We start from the raw sequence: 21,085 nt of genomic DNA on the forward strand, positions 1-21,085 counted from the left end.
CATCCCTAACCTGAGCTCGTCCCCGACCTGGCCATTCCCACCCCCGGCCTGGAGAGAGTGCTGACCGCCGTTCTGCCCCAGGGGCTGAGTGTGCTCGAGGGGATGCTCTCTGGGGCGGTGGGCAGGTCCTGCTCTGTGCTTTGCAAAGCACAGCATCAGTATCCAGTGCGACAGGAATGATGCCTCCTTGCAGTAACACGCAGCCAAGCATGGCTGTTGGAGAGGAGCAGGACTACTGTGCACACACCGCCCTGGCCCTGGGTTCTGCCTAGAGAGCTGTAAACTGTCTTCTGGGCAGATCTCATAAAACGCAGTGTAAATAAGGTCCCTGTTTGATTTTCTGGCTCATGCACAGCACCGTACCAGAAGCTTGTGGAGAGGGCGGATTCCTCCTGCTCTCTGGTCTTAAACACAGGACAGTGAGCGCTGTTTTCTCCAATATGCCTCAGCACTGGGCCACTTTTTCCCCCACTGTGCTGCTAGAAATAGCATAGGAGTAGCCAATCCAGGGTGGATGCTGCATACTCGCACCAGGACAGAGGACTGTGCTGTGTTACGTGCTCGGCAGCATGTGCAAATGCTAGGACATATGTGTGCCGCTGTTCTCTGCTTGCCTTGTCTGGGAAACCCCACGCCTGATCCCTTTGACCTTGGGCCAGTCACTTCAGCTCTGTGCTTAGATTTCTCCAGCCAGCCTAAGCTGAGACATTTTCTCCCCACCACTCAGCACTGTGCAGTTTTATTATGTACACATCCTATACAGGCCTGGCCATAGCCTCCTCTCCCTCCTAGTACTTCTGTAGAGGGACACACTCCTGTAAATAGCCACAAACACTGATATACATCAGTGTGGGTTAGTTCAGCACCGATACATTCATATTACTGAAACGGGACCCAGAAGTAAGCAGTAGAAACAACCTTTTAGGTTATTGGGAGGAGATGGGGGCCTCTCTTGGGGTGAAAACTGGTGTATCTCCACTCCTTCGGTCTGTGGAGGTGCTAAGAATAGACCAGTTGTGGCATGGCTGATAGGTCTTCCCTTCTAGACTCAGCTAGTGATGGAAAGAAGAATGCAGCTATGGTCTGGTTTTGCCTGCTCTGGCGTGGTGTGTGTGGGGGTCTCTCTCTTCTCTTGTCATTTCTCTTTTCCTTGATGGCTTCCCGGTCCTGTCCTGCTGGGAGCTTGATGCTCTCTCCCAAGGAAATGTGCTTTTCCCATCACTCCCATCTCTTTTATTTTGTTCCCATTTGTGATCACCCTGGATTGTGAGCTCAGTGGGACAGGGGCTGTTTCTGCACCTTGTAGCTATAGAGCATTGAGCACAAAGGGGCCTGAGCTCTACCCAGATACCTTGGGGATACCTCAGGGGACAGTCCTGGCAGAGGACAGCACTGATTTGCTTCCCTTTTGTGCCTGTAGTTTAAGGGGTCTGAGCTGAGTTTCCTGCTTGTGGGGAGATGCTACAGAGCATTTTCCCTTCTGGACTTCTCCACGCCCTGTGCTGCGGAGCCTGTATTGACCGAAATGAAGTCATGTCCACTTTATGTCCACCCTGAGTTTGGCTCTAGGGCTGTATAGGACGAGGGAGTTTTGCCTGCCTCCTCACTGCAAAGTGGACAGGCTCCAGCCTTGTTAAAGTGAAACCCAGGCTCCAGACTCCTTCAAGAACCATCCAGCCCAGGTCAGAGCATTTTCTGAGTGGTTGGTAGAGCTGAGGAGAGGGGGTTAAGGCTACAGCCAGGTAACAGCCTAGGTTATCTGTGCGCTGAAGACATACTCTGCCTGTTCCCAGGACAACTGCCCCCAGCCCTGGGCAGGGTCTCTAGGCGCTGTGCTGTTATATCCTCCTATTTTTTGCTGAGTTTTTCTGTATCACGTGCACCAGATGTTTCTCTGTGAAGTGCTAACATCTGACTTTGCATTAGAACCATTCCACAGCTGCACAGAACCTCATGCTTGTCATGAATGCTTTGAACCCCTGACCGTGGGTGTTGAACTAGACAACCTCCAGCGGTTCCTTCCAACCCTGTCTTTCTGGGATGTTATGACTAACCCCGGAGCCAGCTGGAGCTTCCTGGTGACAATGGGGTTCGAACACAGACCCTCGCACCCTCACAGCACAGGTTCCTGCTGCTAAAGGAGACTCTCCTTTTACTGTACAGAGCCTGACGCACTGCTGAGCAGTTCTGAGTGAGAGGGTAAGTGAGGGGTGGGTGTATCTCTGTAATACTCCAGCCCAGGCCCTAAAGTATTGTTGTATTCAGACATTCAGATTCAGACATTCTCACCCTCTGTTTTGGGGGGCTGGACTTCATAACATATTCTTCAACCTTTTGTCTAGGTAAGTTTTAAGGGGGCTTTGTCCAGCTTGGAAACTTCCTTCCCTCACTTTTTGAAAAAATGAAACCCTCCCCCATTATTTAACATCATGGCAGGAGGCTGAAACTGGGGAGCAAGGAAAGCCAGAACATACCCTGATTTTTTGCCCCCATTCCCACTGCAAGCAGCCTTCTTTGTTTCACATTCTGTTTCCAGTCTCTTTTCCCCTCCAGGTGTAATGCTCCAGTGTAGTGCAGCAATGTTTGGGGGTTGGTTTTTTCTCTCTCGTTGGCATGTTTCTGTTTAAATGTCGCAAGGTGTTATTGTTGCAAAGAACTCACACTTGGGATAAATCTGATGCATCAGAGCCCCATTTTGCTGCCAGAGAAACTGAAAACAAAACTCACGTTGGGTTCAGGGAAGCACGATCCTTTTCCACCTGTTTCCCAGGTGCTCATTCTCTCATTCCCCAGGTGCTTTGAGGAATGCCAGCACCTTTGACTTCACCCCGCCGGGGGGCCCCTGTGTTAGGACGCTAATTCCACGGGGAAACGTGGTGTTGCAGCAGTGTTGCCTCAGCTCTGCTCGGATATGGAGACTGTGTTGGTGTCCCACAGAAACTCAGGTTAGGTCCTGAGATGGGCGACAGCTGCTAAGGTTGTTTCAGCTACAGCAATGTTGTGCTGGGCCATGGGACCTCGGACGGAAAAATACTGGCCTTCGTGCCTTGCCCACTGATAGGGTCCTGGCAGCAAAGGCTCTGTGTGGGGAAGTGACTAGAGCTGGATCCTGGTAGCAGACGGGACGTAATGCTGACCAGTCGCGCTTTGTCCTTGCCTAGGTTTATGTCACCTATAACGGTCAGGAATGCGCCAGCCTCGTCGAGCAGCATGATCCTGGCAGTGACGAAGTGAAGGTACTGCTCCTGGAGCAAGGACTGCACGCATGCTGGAAGCTAGAGGATGTGAGGGTGGCTGAGATCCAGAGGTCACCTCCTCCTGCCCTGCCAATGGACCAGAGCCCTACCCCCACCCCAGGACCGAGCCAGCGGTCTGTTTCTAGGAATATCGATGTACCTAAGAGGTAAGTGTCCTCGGACAGCCGAGTTTCCTCAGCTTTGCAGACTTGCTGCGTCGCTGCAGGAAGGAGCCTCTTGCCTGGTCAGAAGCAGAGCTTGTACATCAGTTACTGACAAAATCATTCCTTTCACTGTCCTAAATGAGTATGTAGATGTTACACTCCATCTCAGAGATGGCTGCAAGTCCATGCTGGGCGAGGTGAGCCTTGAATCCGGCTAGGATCCTCGTGTAAAGCAAAGCAGATTTAGATCACAGAAAGTTTCCTGTCTGAGAGCAGCAGAACCGTGGCACCAGCTGCCCAGGGGAGCCAGAGTCTCCTTCCCTGGAGGTTTCCAGGCAGAGGCTTGGCAGCATCTGTCAGGGCTGGAGTAGGGACAGTGCAGCCTGTGTCTGGGCAGGGAGTGGGACTAGAAGAGCCTTGAGGGGCACAGACTGAGTTGAGCTCTGCAGCCCTGCTTGCTGCAGAGTGGGGCAGGGAGAGCCCAGGTGGAGTTTTCTGTTGGGGTCCACTACCTCGCTGCCAGGCGCTGCCTTTCTGCCAGTGGTGGCAGCTGCAGGTAGCTTTTCTCTTCCTCGGTCCCACACTGACATGAGGCTCTGGCATGGGTAACGGGCTTGTTCTGTATAGCGGAGTGTGTGGGATGCCCTGGAAAGGCCAGAGAAGCAAGCAATTATCTGCAAAGCCCAGTGGACCCAGCAAGCCTGGCTAACACCTTTGGCTGCATTTTTTCTGCCCCAGGGACTCTCTGTTTGCAGGGTATCTTTGAATTCAGCCCTCTACTGGTCTCCTGAGCATTCATTTTCCCTCCCAGCCAGCAGCTTTCATGTTCCTCTCTCCCGCACAGAAAGTCGGATGCTGCCGTGGAAATGGATGAGATGATGGCAGCCATGGTGCTGACGAGCTTGTCCTGCAGCCCCGTGGTGCAGAGCCCACCCACAAGTGACAGCAGCATCCCCGGTGAGTTCCCTCGGGCAGCTGGACATGGGGCAGGGTGGAGGGGCCATAAGATGGGCCTGCCTCTCTGAGCCGGCAGTCAGGGATGGGATTGCTTTCTTGCTGCCCAAGAAGCATGGTGAGAAAAACTGCTCCCCTCAAGCTAGACACTCTTGCAGGTAACAGGGGTGGTGAAAACGGAGTTGTTTGACGGTAGCCTGGTGCACTCTGGGAGCTCCCACCACACTCGCCGCAGAACTTGGCTGTGGAAGGGAGCCAACGTTTGGGCGCAGGGACACGGAGAGGCAGCTGGAGCTCTCCAGGCTGGTATTCCTAGACCGAAGGAGTAGCAGTAATTTGGCCTGAAGGCTGTGCTGTGAGGATCAGGATCAGCTGAGCCATGGCCAGGTGTATCCATAAGGATGGGGCATGATCATCCACCTAGGAGAAGAGGGGGTTGGGTGGGGGTTACTGCCCTGGCTCTCCTGAGCCCATGAGGCTGCAGACACTGCCTCTGCCCTTCATGGGGAGGGACGGAGCGAGGTTTCTAAAGGGCTTCCCTCTTCTTCCAGCATTGCCTCTGGCTTGGCTCTGCCCAGCTCTGGCCATCTGCTCTTCAACCAGCAGCTGCTTCTCAGCAGTGGGAGATGGAGCTGTTTGTTTTAGCTGCAAAGGGGAAGCAGAGCTTGGTGTTGCCTGGACACTGCTGGCCTCAAGTGGCTTCCCAGTGACGTGGAATAAGATAGGGAAGGACCTAAGCCCAGGGGGAGTGGGCTCTGGAGAGCAGGGGTAGTTGACTCTTTGGATCTGATCTGAGAGGACGGGCTCAAGAGGCTTCCTCTGAAGGATCTTGGACCCTGGAGAAGTCTTTACATTGCACTTGCTCAGTGCAGCTGGCTAGGGAGGGCTGGGCAGGAGGAGGCCACCTCCCAGAGCAACAGGTGCTGCATCTGACCCGTGCCTGCCCTGTCTGGACTGAGGGGACATAGGATATTGGCAGCTGACAGGTGTTGTCCTGTCAACTAGATTGGGATCTGATTCCCCCTTCCTTGGGCAAGTTGGATAACCTCTGCACCTCAGTTTCCCCATCTGTGAAACATGACCCATGGCCAAGAAGTATTTTATTATAGAAGTGCTAAGTACTGTCGTACTTCCCTTGGCTTGTGTTCTCTAGTATTCTCCAGCCAAAAGTTTGCCAAACACCATGCAAAGAGCACATGTGCACACAGTGTGGGGAAAGAGGCAGGCCCTGATTTGGATCTCATGCTGCATTAAACGCGGGTTGGGTGAGATTTGGCTCCAGGTTACGTTTTGAAGGGGGAAATGCCGGGCACCATGCTGGCACCCGCTGGCCACAGGCTTTCTGTGGTGGTGCTGTAGCATGCCGTGCTGTGTGGAAGATAGCAGCAGAGAGCATTGGGGTATTTCCTAGAGAGGGATCTTAGTGGGGCCGCACCACGTGACCCCCTGGATGCTTAGGTCTGGGTGTCACGAGCAGAGGAGAGTAGGATTGTGGCTTGAAGAGCTGAATTCCTCCAAAATCAGGGTGCTCAGGTCCTTCCCTTTCTGTCATGCTGAATCGTTCACCCAGATTATTAGGCTTAATAGAATGGGCTGAACCAGCTGAGAACAGAAGGAACTTGCTTTCCAGATGGGAGTGTTGTGCTGAGAGCCTGGGCTCAGTTACTGGCACGTGTTGCAAGTCGTCCTGAGCTGCTGGCCTAGTCGGGAGGCCACGTGTTCCCAGAGGGGGAAGGGGGTGTCCCCTGCCCTCCCTCACCATGTATGGCAGGTTGGCAAGACCTGTTCCAGGAGACATGAACTTGGGAGCACTGAGCAGCCAGCTCCCTTTTATAGCAGCAGCCCCATTCCTGAGGAGTCACCAGGATCAGGGTGGTTAAAAATAGGAGCCTGCAGCCGTGGGAAATGTGTACACCCTGCCGCCAGGGCTGGCGCAGGCTTGCTGTCTCCTCTCAAGAGGCCAGAAGGTTGGGTCTCTGCCACGGGGGCCCAGCTCAGCTTGGAGAGACGGGAAACAGAAATGGGATGAAAGCAGAGCCATTGGACTTTCCCTTTTGACCCACTGCCGCTAGAGTTACAGCCAAGCTCTGCCAGGAAAGGTCCTGTGCAGGGGGAAGCAGTGCCCTTGAGTCTTGCTGGGTGTCCCTGAATAGTGCCACCGCCTTTGTGCCCACAGGGAATAACTGTTGCACTAGAATCTCTCATCTGCCATCTGGGGACAAGCTTGTCTTCGGCTGCATTGTGTATCTGCGCCTCGGGGAGCAAACCTCCGTGTCAGCATAGTTCTGGCTGGGCCAGTGCTGATGTGAGAATCATCCTGGCCAGGACCTGTAGGTGCAGAAGCATTGGGGAGGGAGGAGGAAACTTCCCTCTCGTCTTTCAAGCAGATGCTGTGAGGGAGGCGCTGTTATCCTTGCTCACCAGAAGGGGATGCTGGGGCAGAGGGAAGCAGCATGACTTGCCCAGGGCCATGCAGTGAATCACGGACAGAGCTGAGGCTGGAACCCCGACTCCTGGCTCCCAGTCTGGAGCACAGTGGGGAGAAGGGGGCACTTGACACATGCTTTTTTTGATCCTCAGGCCCTTCGCTTGCACTTTGGGCCCATCCTTCCTGTTTTCATTGTGGCCACATTATCCTTAGTGCAAGTGTTGTGAGCTCTCTGTGCTTGATCCTCAGAGGAAGCGAGTCTTCTGCAGGGCCCAGCTCTTTGGGTTGAGTAGTAGACACCTAGCCTTACTGCTGGAGGCCCGTGGTCCAGTCCCAACCGGTGACCACAGTGCAGACAAGCTAGGGAAGGTTAGGGGTTTATCTGCTGGTTTTAATGCCCATTCTCTTCCTTCTTGGCTCAGCATCCCGAGCAGCCTGTGACTCATGGAAGGAGAGTGGTGACATCTCAGACAGCGGCAGCAGCACCACCAGCGGGCACTGGAGCGGAGGCAGCGACATCTCCACTCCGTCACCCCCACACCCTGAAGCCAGCCCAAAGTACTCCAGCGAGGCTTTCAGCTCCTCACAGGCTGACGAGGGCTTTGAGATGGACTCAGATCCCTTTCTCCTTGATGAGCCTGCCCCACGAAAGAGAAAGGTACTGAGGGCAGGTGGTGCAGGGAGGCCTGGCCTGGGGTGGCAGTGGGGATGGAGAGTGAGGTGGGTTAGATTCTGCTCTGTGAGCGCCCGATCCTGGGGTCTGAGCTGGGAGCTGCACTGGGGAGTGAAACTGGCTGGGGAGGTGTCTTGCACAGGTTTTGCAAGCCATCCTTTGAGGGGAAGGAGCTGGGGGTGGGAGGTGGGAAGGGAGGTACAAAGAGGTTGGCAGGTGGGACCAGATGACAGGCCAAGGGGTCAGCTGCCTCTCTCCCTAAGTCTGGTAGCAGCACAGACTTTCACTTTCTTGTTCAGTCAGCTGCACTCCCTACTCTGCCTGATGTTCAAGCCAGAGCAGGGAGCCAGGCACCAGCCAGGACAGTGCTGTACACACCCACTTAGGCTATACTGCAGTGCACTGCAGTTACCAACAAAGCCCCTCTGCAGTGGCAGAACCCTCCACTCTGCTGGCAGAGCTTCTCTCACCTGTGCCAAGTGGAGCAAGGCCTCTGCCTTCCCAAAGTGCATGTGGCGCCTTGGGGCACAACTTCTTTGTGGAGGTGGATAGACAGGGGCATGTACATGCTGGCAGCTGTTGTTGATCACCAGAAGTGTTTCTGGCTGAGGCAGGTGAGCACAGACACAGCCCCTGAGCTGCTTCTTGGCTCAAGTTTTCTCTGTTTGTGCACATGTGCCAGGTGGACCAGGGAGCATTGATTATTGGAGAGGCTGAGGGGAAGGACTATGGGCAGCAGATGGATTGGATGCCAGCTGCTGGATAGATGGAAGCGAGAGGGAGGAGGGGGCAGGACTGAGGCAAAGAAGTAGAGCCAGAGACCATCCCTGTCTTCCTCTGTTCCCTTCTCATGCCTGGATGGAGCTTGGTGGCTCTGGAGTTCGGCAGGGACAGGGAGAGCGGGGAATGTGTGTTGGACAGATGGGTCCAAGCCGCATCCTCATGTGGCACATTTCCCTTGGGCGAGGTCTTCATTACAGGGGCTGTTCTCTGAGCTGGGCTGGGGAGTGACTTCCCTGTGACATGGGCCTGTCTTTCTCCTAGAACTCTGTGAAGGTGATGTACAAGTGCCTGTGGCCGAACTGTGGTAAAGTGCTGCGCTCCATCGTGGGGATCAAGCGTCATGTCAAGACCCAGCACCTTGGGTAAGGCCTGCAATGCCAAGGAACTTGCAGAACCCAATTTAGGCTGGTGCCAGACAGGAGGAGGACTTCAGAGGAGAGGGAGGGGGCAGTCAGTGGTGGAAAAGTCCTGGTAGATCATCGAGACTGTCTCTCTGCAAGGGAAGGGATAGCCTCCCACACATGCTGACCATTGCTTCATGTGTCTGAAGCTCCTGGCACAGTCACAAAAAAAAGTGGGGAGGGGAGCAGAGGTCTGCCTGCCAGTGACCTGACAGTTTCCTAGCCAGCAGCACAGACAATCATGTGGCTTATATCCTGTCCAGCCAGCTCTGAGTTCCCAGCCTGAATGACTAGGTGCCTACTGACCACAAGGACAGCTAGGGGGACCTTTGGTGTGACCCAGAGCCAGGCTTGGATACATAGCAAGACACCTTCATTTCTCTGCTACATCCACCCTATGCTTGGTACAGTTCTCTTTGGGACCTTCGGACAGGTTGACACGCAAATAAATGATATAATGTAATATAATAATTAATAATAAAGAGGAGCTCCCCTCCTCCCCTTGAGGAGCAGAGATTGGAGGGACTACCTGCTCACAGGGCAGTTAAAATGGACCTCTTGGGAGTAAGGGTGTCTTTCTGTGCGCAGGGAAAGCACTTTGGAAGCGGGTAAAGCTAAACCGCACTCTTCATGCAGAATACGAGTGGCTACACCAGTGCAAAATGGCTGTCACACTTGGAATTCATCCCTGAGTTGATTGCACAATAGCGTCCCTGTGCAGATGAGCCCTCAGCTCTGTGCTTTCAGCAGCAAGTGAAACAGCGGTTCTCAACCAAGACGCTGCGAGAACCTGCCAAAGGTGCTGCGATGCTGGCATCATCAGCCCTGGCATGGGGTGGAATTGCCCTGTGCACTCCTGCTTTCAGGAAGTATGTCAGAGCTGAACTGAGAAGCAGCTGCAACAGAAAGGCGCGCTGCTTGCATTGCGTTATGGCAGCAGGCAAACCGTTTCTGCTGCAGCTCTCTCCAGTTTGGTCCCAGTGGGTCTCCTGAAAGGGAGGTGTGCAGCGTGGTTCTACCTGCTGGCAGCAGCATTTACCTCCAAGCTGCCACTGCCACAGGGTGAAACTCCACTGAAGTCAAAGAGCTGTAGTTGCTCTGTTTGACCGTGGCCTTTTTGTGGGGTGTTGGGGCCCCCTAGCGGAGATGTACGGTTGGTTGTTTGGCTGTTGCATCGGTGCAGGACGGGACAGGTAGGATGCTGAAGAACCGTAGCTCCATTTCCTGTCAGTCAAGAGCCCAAAATAAAGAATAATCAATTTTCTGCTCCAGGCAGAGATCTTCTAGCTGCCACCACTGGCTATCATGACATAGATGTGGGGGGCAGCCTCTGTGTGGCCCATGACAGATCGGGAAGGGAGCAGGGAGCACAGCCCAGATAGGGCAGGGAGCAGAAAGCAGAGCAGATGGGGCAGGGGAGAGGGATTGGAGTGGCATTGGGGGTGGGTGCAGGGGTGCACCTGCCAAAAAGGTTGGCCCCACAACCACAGATACTGACACAAGCCACAGAGTGAGCGGCACTTTGGAGTTAGGTAAAGCCATAGGATGATATAGGGAGAGGCTCCCTCAGACCGGAGCAGGACATGCAGAAGAAGCCAGCATCCCATCCAGCCTTGCAGAAATTGCAGCCTAGGACTGAGAGGCTGGGTCAGCAGGGCAGCTTTCTGCCTCAGCAATAACTTGCCTGCTGCCTGAGGCATAAGAACATGCTTGGTTGATCTGGACACCGGTTCCTTTTCGACACTTTCCTGGAATCTGTAGTTACAGCTGGGCAGAAAAGGCCTTTGAGAGCACAGCCCCAGGTACTGTCTGCACAGGGAATGAGCATGAGACGTGGGGAGAGCTTTAGCCCCTGGGGCCATAGATCTGAGTACTGGCACCTTCCAGACATGATGGAGAGGGGGTGGTGTTTGCCAGGATTAATGATTCTCGTCCTCTTAACTAACTGCAGGGATGGTGCAGACTCTGACCAGAGAAGGAGGGAGGAAGACTTTTACTACACTGAAGTGCAGGTGAAAGAAGAGGCTGCTCCAGAGTCTGCTCCCAGCCCCAGCTCTGCGTCCTCACCCATCATCATCCAGCAGGCTCTGGCCAAGCCGGAGACCCTGGTGTTGGAACAGTCCACCTTGGAGTCTCACCTGCCAAGCAGTGCCCTCAGCCAGTCTGCCCCCAGCTCCTTCTGGCATATCCAAGCAGATCACGCCTATCAGGTATGTTGGGTTGGCCAGTCAAAGAAACAGAATGGAGTGGTGACATGTGGCATCTTCCTTCGTGGGGTACCTTTGCCTTCACATGTCTTGACAAACCTTAAAACCCTACTAAGAAACAGTTGGAGGCTTGCAGACTCTTCTGGACCATATTAGATCATTTGTCCATTGAGTTCAACATCGTGAGCAGTGCCCGATGCTTCTGGGAGAATAATCCACCTCACCAGTTGTGCTTGGCAGGGGCCAGGGAATCTTCCTCCTGACCCCAGCAGAGGGTCCACAGATGTATTGACTCCATGTGACGCTGTGGCTGGAATTGCTACCAGTGTTAGGAGTCTTAAAAGGATCCAGTGCAGGTTTCGAACATAGCTGCAGACTCTGGCTCAACCTTCTGCTGCAGGGAGTTCCCCGGCTTGGCTGGGGGACACATGAAGGGTTTGCTTTTGTTGGTTCCACATGTCCTGCCCTTAGTTTTGATCCAGCTTTCCCCAGTACAAAGCAGGGCAAGGGGGAACTTCATAATACCTTGTAAATACATGCAGCATTGTCCTTGTGCCCGTGAAATGCTGCCCCTGACTCCTTTGTTCAGAATACCAGCAGATCTCTCTGGCTGTCCTCTGTAAAACGTCGTCCTTCCCTTGCTGCGGGAACTGCCATTTTCTAGTTTCCAGCCGCCCTGGAATTAATTAGCTCTTTTGCCAGAATGCAGCATGCCCCTGTCTGCATAAATAGCATGCCTGTTTCAACTTTATCTGCCTGCAGCAGTTGTACTGCATTAACAACACATGTTTAGTTAAAGTGGTACATCCTCCCCACATATATACCCTTTGTGGATGCCAGTTTGCCCGCGTGGGTGCATTTGTATCAGTACATCTTATCCCTAGATGGGAAAGGGAATTAGCTACCCTGGAAGAAAGTACCACTGTAGCCTCTCTCCATGGCAGGGCTTGGGATATCTCTACATCACTAATTATTGTATTCCTACCCAGCAATGAAGCCCCAGTCTCTGTTGTGATCCCTAGATGTTTTAATAGTACACACCAAGGAAGGCTGCTGTGCATCTCTTTTCCTGGATAGTTTGGCAGCTTTCTCTGAAAGGAAAGATGATGCAGTCTCCCTGAGGTTGGGACACTAGCTGTGGAGGTGATAGCAAGCCTGAGGAGGGTTAGTTTCTGCCTGGGGGCACTCCAATTGTGCTGGAGCAGTCCTTGTAATCATAAATGTTGCTTCTCTGAAGGGTTAATCTGAAATCACTAATCCCTGTCCCCTCTGCCTTCTCTAGGCCTTGCCATCAATTCAGATTCCGGTGTCGCCACACATATTCACCAGCATCAGCTGGGCTGCGGCCACCTCCACCATCCCTTCCCTTTCCCCGGTGAGTCCTGCTGTCTGGACACCTGCTTTCTTCACAGCCCCTCAGGAGGGGCTCAGGGCTGTGGGGGTGGAGGAGAAAGTGTTAAAGGGGGCACAAGTTAGCCTTTGTCACTGCCTGGCTTTCAGAGGCTAATGATGCTGCCTGAGTGTCAGGGGTGGCAGGTCAGATCTCTGCCTCATCACCCGCTCCAGGGACATTGCACTGCTGCAGGTGTTATCTGAGCTTGTCAAGGAGGGATGTTCATCCTGCTGCAAAACTGGTCTCCAGAGACTTCTAGCTAGAGAGTCTAGACTGAGTCCACCTGACTGGTAGGGCCTCTCCACCCCAGCAGCAGAGAGGGAAGACTGCACTGCTGGTTTGTGTGTGACGTGACTCTGGAATTAACTTTCCCATGTAGGTTCGAAGCCGGTCACTGAGCTTCAGTGAACACCAGCAGCCGACGCCAATGTTGAAGTCCCACCTGATCGTTGCTTCTCCTCCCCGGGCACCCAGTGGCACTAGGTAAGAGTCTGCAAGGGTTGGGACTGTGCACTCTTACCCTAGAAATAAGTAGTGAGGGATGAGCAACTGCACACATTCAGCTGGGTGTCTAATGTGAAATACAAATGCGGTTGTAGGAAGTAGGGATGAGAACCCAGGACTTCCCTAGGGCAGTGCCCTAAGCACCAGGCTAAAGAGGCAGGCTTGTCACAGCTCAGGGGTTTATCACAGCTCAGCCTCCTCTCAGTGTCCTCTCCAAATAGGCCTCATCAGTCAAGCCATCTTATTCTTACATGAAAAAATAACAGAGCAACCTGATATACCTACTATCCATCAAAGAGACAGATGTGGAGGAGAACACTTGCCTCATTATATGGGGCATAAGGTCCATGCTCATGATCTCCACCATGAGTGCTGCTCTGTGAGAGAATTACTCTTGATCCCGTAACAGAAGGCAGTAACACATTTAGGAAGCCAGGTGCCTTTGGCCTGCCTGTCATGGAGCCGTTCCTCTGTGGAAGCCAAGATTGGCCTGTCGATGTTTGAGAAGCCATGTGAGGTTCTCCTGCAGGGCCTCCCACAACCACCCAGCGGCTCCTGTTGCTCAGCGTTTCCATGCATAAGGGGCCTCTTGTTCTCCTTGTGCCCCTTTCTGCCTTTTAGAAAAGACAAATGACTTCCCTGCTGCAGTCTCAGCTGACTGTAAAAATAACCACCACCCACTAATCCTACCTTGGACTTCAAATCTCTGGAGACTCCAGCCTTCAGGTGGAATCGTTAGACCACCCACCCATGCCATATCTGGCCAATTAACACCAGACTCCAACTTGTTCCTATTCCTCATCCTCTTTGCTCACTGCCCTGCCTGAAATATCTGTGTCCACATATTTAATAACCAGAGAAACTGTCTGTCACTTGCCTTCCTAGTAATTCTGATGCAGTGCAGTACAGGTAAAGAAGGGGGTAACTATTCTACATCAGAGGCAGTCACATTTCAGTGGCAGGTGACTCAACGCTATGTACAATTTGCCGGGTGCTTTGTGATTTCAGATTGAAAGGTTGTATTATTTTGTTGCGTTACAAGAACCCTTAGCAGCTCCAGCTGAGGCGAAGGGCCCCTGTTGAGATAGTGCCTTACGCACATAATAAGAGATGCCCCCTACTCCCAAAGAGCTTATAGTCTGAATAAACAAGAGAAATAAAGAGCTGGAGAAAGGAAGTCATCCAATCCCCATGTATAGATAGTTCTGCAGAGAGAGCAGGGTGTTCTCCCTCGGAGAGGCTGAGCTGAAGTCCAGGGTCTTTGAATCAGACTGTGTTCACCCAGCTAGAGACATGGAGAGTGGCAGAGCTGGGAACTGATCCTCGATCTCAAGAGTCTCAGTCCAGTGCCTAGATTTTAAGACCATCTTTCCTCTATATCAAGGACTATAACAGTGAAACATAAGTGACTGGCATTGCTGATTCTTAGTTGAGAGTGAGCCAGAAATACACAAACCCTGTCGGTTTTAATTTCCAGTGTGCTTGAGCTTTCTCGGGAGCCTAACAGCCTTGCGACTTGGGATTGTGGAGGCTGCAGGGTAAGGGAAGAGCTGGTATTGGGAGTCTCGCCCATGTTTCTGTAGTGTGTTCTCCAGTGCTTTGTTCAGCTGAATCCCAGCCTTGCTCTGCCCAGCAAATCCCCTTTTCTCCCTGATCTCTGTAATACTATTGGCCTTCTTTCATTTCTCTTGCAGAAAAGTTCGTGGCGAAGCCAAGAAGTGCCGTAAAGTTTATGGCATTGAGCACCGGGACCAGTGGTGCACAGCTTGCCGATGGAAAAAGGCCTGTCAGCGATTTCTGGACTGAGCGCACAAACACTTCAGGGGTTTGGAATCTCGCCCTCTCTCTGCTGAGAACACCCAAAGTCCGTCATTGCTGCAACCAGGGACCTTGGAGGGATCTCCTGCAGCTTCTGCGGAGACCTCTAGAGCTGCGTGTAAATTCCAAGTTCTGTATATTGTACATCTGCTGGGTTTATTATTTTTTACATTTTCCTTGGGATTTTTTGTTTTACAAAAGTTAAGAAAAATCCTCCCTTTTTATAGCAGAAATAGTGGAGGGGAAAGAAAGGAAGCAGGCTGTTTGGTGGTCATGAGAGATTTTTGGCTGTCCAGGGACCAAAGAACTTCTTATTGATCTTCTAGGTCATCAGTAAAGTCTCCTGAACTTTCAGGTCAAAGGTCGGGGCAAGGAGGTGAAGAGCATCTCTTCACCTTTCTTTAGTAGCTGAAAAGCTCAAAGTCTCATACTCTTTAAAGGGACACTGTCAAAACGACAATCATAGCTTAAAAAAGAAAATGACCATGTGTTACCAGTAACACCTTTAATTAGTACATTTGAAGTTCTTACCTTTGCTGTTGGCCATTAATGTTGCAGTTTTTTTCACCTCCGTCAGTAGGTAAAACTAGATTGCTGTATCTCAGGTCTGCTTTGCTTCCTGATTTATATGTGTTTTGATGCAGTTGCAGGTGGAGAATCGCCACCATCCTTTAACTGAAAAAAAGCATTGAAAAGCAAAACTTAAATATTTCTTCTCTTCGATTTGGTTGTTTTACCAGGAACTGTTTTGTTTACTTCTTCGAAGAACACAAATTTTAGGTCTAGCAGTGTCCCTTTAAACTCAGGCAAATGATTATTTAAAGTCAAATACTTCTTCCTGAAAGGTCAGCAGAAAGGACTCAGAAAGGTGCTGCCTTAGCCTGGAGACATATGGATTTTGTATGGATTTAGGCACCGATTCAGCGAAGTGCTTATGTACATGTTTAAATCCTACCAAAATCCCTGGGGTCTTAAGCAGATGCTTCATGAAATGGGATGGTTTGCATGCTGGAAGCCAAGTGCATGCTTATATTGTTTGCTGAATCAGTGGCAAAACGGGGAGATGTCGTAAAATCCCAAATTGTGGAGGGAAATTGAAGCATGTCTGAACTCTGCTTCCTGGCTTTCATCTGTTTATCCCATTCATATTATCTTCACAAGATTCAAATATTTCTGGTTTTTGCCATGAATAATTTACTTGCCCTGGGAAGTAAATTAGACCCTGATTGCTGGATTCTAACTTGCAGTCATCTAATTTAAGTGGAGTGACTCCTGATCTGCGGGTTTAAATGAGGAGAGTCAAGTGCCAGGAGTCTATGCAGAAGTAGGGGGAGGGAGTGGAGGAGAAAAACCAAGGCTTGTAAAGATGTCTGTGCTCTGGAGAAGGGCACTGCTTATCTCACAACCAGAAGTCGGGTCTGGTTTCGTGTTTTTGGTCTTTTGTTGTTTACTCGTGACCGATCAGCCGTTCATAGGAAGCGCAGTATCACTGCCAAGCAAACAGGATGCTAGATGCAGTGTCTCCCATCTCCCTCGCCGTGCGGCCTGGAGCCCAAAAAACAAGGAGTTTTGTTTCATACCTCACCATTCTGTGTCCCGGGGGTGTTTCCATCACCAAATCCTGCCAAGGACATGCTGGTGGAAGCGGGTGTAGGCTGCGACGCTGCTCAGAGGATTTCATTGTGTTGTCCTGGTTGAGCGCAGTGGGGGGCACAGGCATGCTGTGGCACAGTCACTAAGGAAGCGTGATTTCTTTTAACGGGGGAAGAAATGCCTCTGTTACTAAAGCCATTCAGGTCCCCACACTCTGGTGCAGAGACTCCTGGTGCTGTGACGTCTTGTTTATAAATGCGCAGCGGCAGCTACGCATGAGCCAGGCGGTCCGCTTTGTGCATAATTGGACGGCAGCGAGAGTTGGGGTTTTTTACGATCAGGGTGGGGTGGGAAGGGCTGGGCGGACTTTTTGCTGCATTTTTGATAATCAGAGGCCATAAACTACAGACCTCAACCCAAGGGCAGGCAGCTATGGCAGGAATGAACCTGGCATATTTTTAAGGACCATTTGATTGACTAAACTTTCCTTGTAAAAGCAAATCATCTGACCGGGAGGGTATTATTTTCTCACGAGTTCACGTGAGCCCTTTTGTTAAAGGGGCGGGCGGGGCACTCAGAGGGGTTTTTATATATATTATTGGTGCTTGTTGACCTTTTTTTGTAATTTTGTACATATATACAGTATATTGGTTAAACCCGGTCTTCTCTTCAGCGTTAAACTGGCGATTGCCAAATTGGCTTGTGAGAAACAGGAACAAAGTGAGCTCATCTCCCTGTTTTTTTCCCAGTCTGGTAGGTCTCGCAGCCAGGTCTGGTCCAGAACAATCAAGTTGTCTAGCTGGGAGCGTACAGCCTGATTCAAAGTCCACTGAAGACCCTGGCTGTCTCTCTGTTGACTTCAGAGAGCTCTGGCTCAGCCTCTGTCTCAGGGAGGTCGTCCTCCATCACCTCGGTCCCCTCCACCGCTTTGTTCTTATTTTGCAGACCACCGTGCAGGGCTAGGAGAGTGAAAAACGCCGACTTGGAGCAGTGCGTTTTGGAAGCAGGCAAGGTGTTGGACTGATCTGTGCAGGTCATTGTAAAAGAAAACCCATATGAACCATTTAACACCTCTGCAGGACTTCACCTTTTACTAGATTAGGAGCAAGGTTGCAGAATTGGTTCCAGATGTGCCCTGTCTCAGCTGCCCCATTCGGAGAAAGCCACAATGGATGCTGTTTATTGCAGCTGCCATTTTAATGAGGCAGGATTGTTCTTCCCAGTAGGGATGGTATGTCTGAACCTTGTCAGGGGAAGGATTGAAAAACCAAGCAGTTCTAAAATATATTCAATTTATTTTCTTGCTTCTTCATATAATTTAATGGTTGGTATTAATCAACCATTGCATGAATCCAAAGCAACTTTTAAAAAGTCTACAAATCTCTGAAATGCTTTGTTTTCAGGTGGACACAGTTCTTTGGGGAGATGTGATGTCTTTTATTAGACCTAGTAAATAGTTGGAGAAATTGTTCTGGCGGTGTTAGTGTGCTCTTCCGGGTAGAATAGAAGCCAAAATGCAAAATCTGTGAAAACGCAAACGCGTGGCAGTAAGGTTCAGAGGGAATGGGAGACAGTGGGTGTGAGAAGGTAGCTGGAAGGGGGAGAAGGTGATAGGAATTGAAGAAATTGAAATTACTTCAATTTCACCCGCCAGCGGCAGCATCCGGGTTATTTATATGTTCTTTATTCCAGGCACCCGGGACCCAATCTTGTAGTCTTTTCTTAACTCAATGCCCCTTCCCCTCTTTTGTCTTCATGACTACAGTAGGCCTCTTCAGGAGAGAAATACCAGGAGGGTCACTCGTGTAATTCTAATTTTGAGCTATTAGCTTGTCCCCGATTAGAGACAGCTGTAGTTTACACTGCAGTTTTTATTTCAAGATAGTCGCTACGTCCTTTCCACCGCATAGGTTAAATTATAAAAGAAAGCCCATTGTCAGATTCCTCATGGCCTATTCCAGTGGTTCTCAACCTGTTCAGGACAGGCACCCCTTCACCATTTTGTGATATGGTGGCATCCCTGGTTGTTGATCCTGCCTCAGCTTACTTCCGTGCTTCACAACGGGGTTCGGCTGCCTCCAGATAAAATTGCCCCGTGCCTGCTGCACAGCCAGACCACAAGGAGCTGTGGCAGGGATGTACACCCCTGCTGCGTTAGGGCTCTGATCGGCCTAAAGCAGGGAGGAGCTGCCTTGTGCTTTCTCCAGTCCAGACCCTCCTGCACGCCTCCCAAAAACAGGTCACGAGTAGAACTGTCTTCGTTGCAGCAGCCCTGAGAACCACTGATCTCTGCTCTATAGACACAGGCCAGGCCTGCAAATTCATTGTATTTCCTTCATTAACATTATAGAAAGATAAAAGCTGACCAGGCTCATTGCCTGAAATCCAAATTCTGTTAACTATTTCTCAGTTCCCTGTGTCTCCTGTCTCAGTTTTGGCAGCGAAAGGAGTGCCTCGTTCTTATTTTTCATTCTGGTATCTGTATCTAAGATACGTAAAACCCCAAGTTACTGTACTATCTGAATGCCTTGCAATCTTTTAAGACATACAAAAAAATAGAGCTCTTGGTTCCAAAATGATACCTTTTATTGGATCAACTGGAAAATGGCGAGAAAATTGTCCTTTTCTGCAAGCTTTCGGGATCAAAGTCCCTTCGTTAGGCTCTGGGAAAAGTGAAGATGGTACAAGATGGTAAAAAGTCCCCATAGGTAGGAACTAAACTTCATTTTTGCACAGAGGGAGCTGAAGATGGAAGTCTGTCCCTGTGGGTCTTTGTGAGCTGCGTTGAGTAGCTCTTGGATGTGTTGATCAGGTAGAATTTCTTCCCTGGAGGTGTCGGATGGCAGGCAGGGAGGCAAAAAAAACTTCCTTGTTGTTCTGCAACGAAGTTTAAAATCCAAAATCAGCTAAAATTCGGCCTCTCCCATGTTTCAGAGGTGTACTTGGTAGCCGTGTTGGTCTGCGACAAGGTATTGAGTCTCACAGTGCCCCACAGGAAGGGTAGTACTGTTCCTATATTGCAAACAGAGAGGTGAGGCAAAGAATAACTCGGGGCCGGATTATTCTGACAGTGTGTAAGCACCTACAGATGCAGATGAGTGCCTAGTGAGATTTTCAAAGCCAGCTCAGCACTTCATTGGATATATTCCCATCTCTCTCTCCCGCCCGTACGCCTGGAGGAGCAGGGACTGTGGGGCCCTCTTCCTCGTTTAGGAACCTACAATTCATAAGGTTAATCTGGATCACTCAGGAAATTTCAAGCAGCCATCCAGGCTCATGGGTGCTGATCCTGTGAGCCTCTTCAAGGTTCAGTCCTTAATAACTGGTGAATAGCACTGGACAATCCAGAGGGTTCGTCCCAAACATTTTAGTGTGTCTTTTATATATATTATAAAAATCAGTTTTTCACTGGCAGAAGATTGGGTTTTTAAAAAAAAAACAAAAAAAAAACATTTTGCTTTTGTTAAAGGTGATTTTTAAAAAAAAGTGTAAATGATTTTGGAATAAGCAGTCAACTGTAAAAGCATGCGGTATACAGTATTCCCTCGATAAGCTGCACAAACTCTCAGCCGGGGGGAACGTAGAATCGATCTGTTGTTGCCGATGGTCTGTGCAAAGGAGTGCGTGGGATGGGGGCACATACCACTAACACACTAAATACAGTCCCCTGGCTTTGTTTCCCCCCAGCCTGCAGCACCTCTGGCTGGATACAAAGCGGTTTTTTTCAATGCCTCATCTCAAAATTAATAGCACTTAATTTGTTAAAGAGAAAAAGGATTACCTTTGCATAGGATTTTTTTTACATCAGTGCTTTTTGAATGGATTTGAAAGGGGATGAGGAATTTCTATACCTTATTTTGAGGGCTTCTGCAGTACAAATTTAAGAGAAGATAATAGTTCTTGCTTACATCAGTGTTGTTTTGTTAGGGCAGAGGGTTTTTTGCTGGCAAAACTGGTGCAGGTGATTGGATTTTTAAATACATTATACATTTTTTCTAATGTTTGGTTCTGTTTTCCCCTAATTTTTATCACTCTGGTTTCCTAAATTTGGTGGATTTCACTTTTTCTCCTATTACTTCTTGCCCAGACTCAGGTCTTTAAAACATTTCAACTCTTAAGCAATTCCTCCAACAGTGGGTAACTCTTACCTGTGAGTTCAACTAAGAGACCTCTCCCATTCACACTTATCTGGTCTGGTTGTTTTTTGTACATGTGTATTATGTATGTACATAGGAACCTTGCTACTGGGCACTAATTAGGGACTATTCTCTATCCCACCTACACACTGTGACACCTTATTCTAGTTCATGGGAAATACCCCTAAAAGAGACATAGCAGTTGTATTGTATGCCCCTCCCACTCCGTCACTCCATATCCCATTGGACTAAAGTCATTAGAAAACGTCACGTGGACAGAGGATGTAACGCGATTGATTCTTGGTGAAGTTATGGCACATGGAGGATTGTGAAAGGGACAGGACATTTATTGCCAATAGCCAAGCCACTCATACGATGGTGACATGTTATCCAGCTTAACGGGGGTATGCGTGTATCAGTGAATTTCTGTCTTGTTGGAGCTTTTTTCAGCTGTCTTCCAAGTATTATTTTTATTGTAAAAAAAAAAATGAAAATGAAAATGTGAAACGTAATTTTTACAGCAGCAATATGAAATATATTTTATAAGAAATAAAAAAAGTTGCCTGATATCAGCTCCCTCGTCTCCCCCTTTATTTTCTAGGACAGGTAAAACATATGAGTGTTTCAGCTTTGGTATTTATTACACTGTTTCATTGTCTAGACTCTCTCCTTAGGTTGTTGTCCTGAAGTTCTGGTGTGGATGCTTTTCTTTCCAGGAGACTGCAATTTGAGGCCGTTTATACTTAACTAAGGACTTTCTTGGTACACTCTAGCTCAGGGAAGCCAAGAGGCTTG

At 50.1% G+C, this 21,085-nt stretch overlaps 1 protein-coding gene across 1 annotated transcript in view; it reads left to right on the forward strand.

The window, feature by feature from the left end:
* Positions 1 to 20,862, forward strand: part of ZNF395 (zinc finger protein 395) — a 31,478-nt gene extending 10,616 nt beyond the window's left edge. Inside the window, exons 3-10 of the mRNA XM_059728349.1 lie at positions 3,162 to 3,403; positions 4,245 to 4,357; positions 7,205 to 7,440; positions 8,500 to 8,600; positions 10,591 to 10,849; positions 12,129 to 12,221; positions 12,619 to 12,722; positions 14,438 to 20,862. Of these exons, the coding sequence (XP_059584332.1) occupies positions 3,162 to 3,403; positions 4,245 to 4,357; positions 7,205 to 7,440; positions 8,500 to 8,600; positions 10,591 to 10,849; positions 12,129 to 12,221; positions 12,619 to 12,722; positions 14,438 to 14,549 (1,260 nt within the window). The 3' untranslated portion in view covers positions 14,550 to 20,862. The remainder of the gene's footprint in view (positions 1 to 3,161; positions 3,404 to 4,244; positions 4,358 to 7,204; positions 7,441 to 8,499; positions 8,601 to 10,590; positions 10,850 to 12,128; positions 12,222 to 12,618; positions 12,723 to 14,437) is intronic.
* The last annotated feature ends 223 nt before the right edge of the window (positions 20,863 to 21,085 follow it).

Source organism: Alligator mississippiensis, chromosome 1 (genome assembly GCF_030867095.1).
Source record: "Alligator mississippiensis isolate rAllMis1 chromosome 1, rAllMis1, whole genome shotgun sequence".
NCBI classification, from domain to species: Eukaryota; Metazoa; Chordata; order Crocodylia; family Alligatoridae; genus Alligator; species Alligator mississippiensis.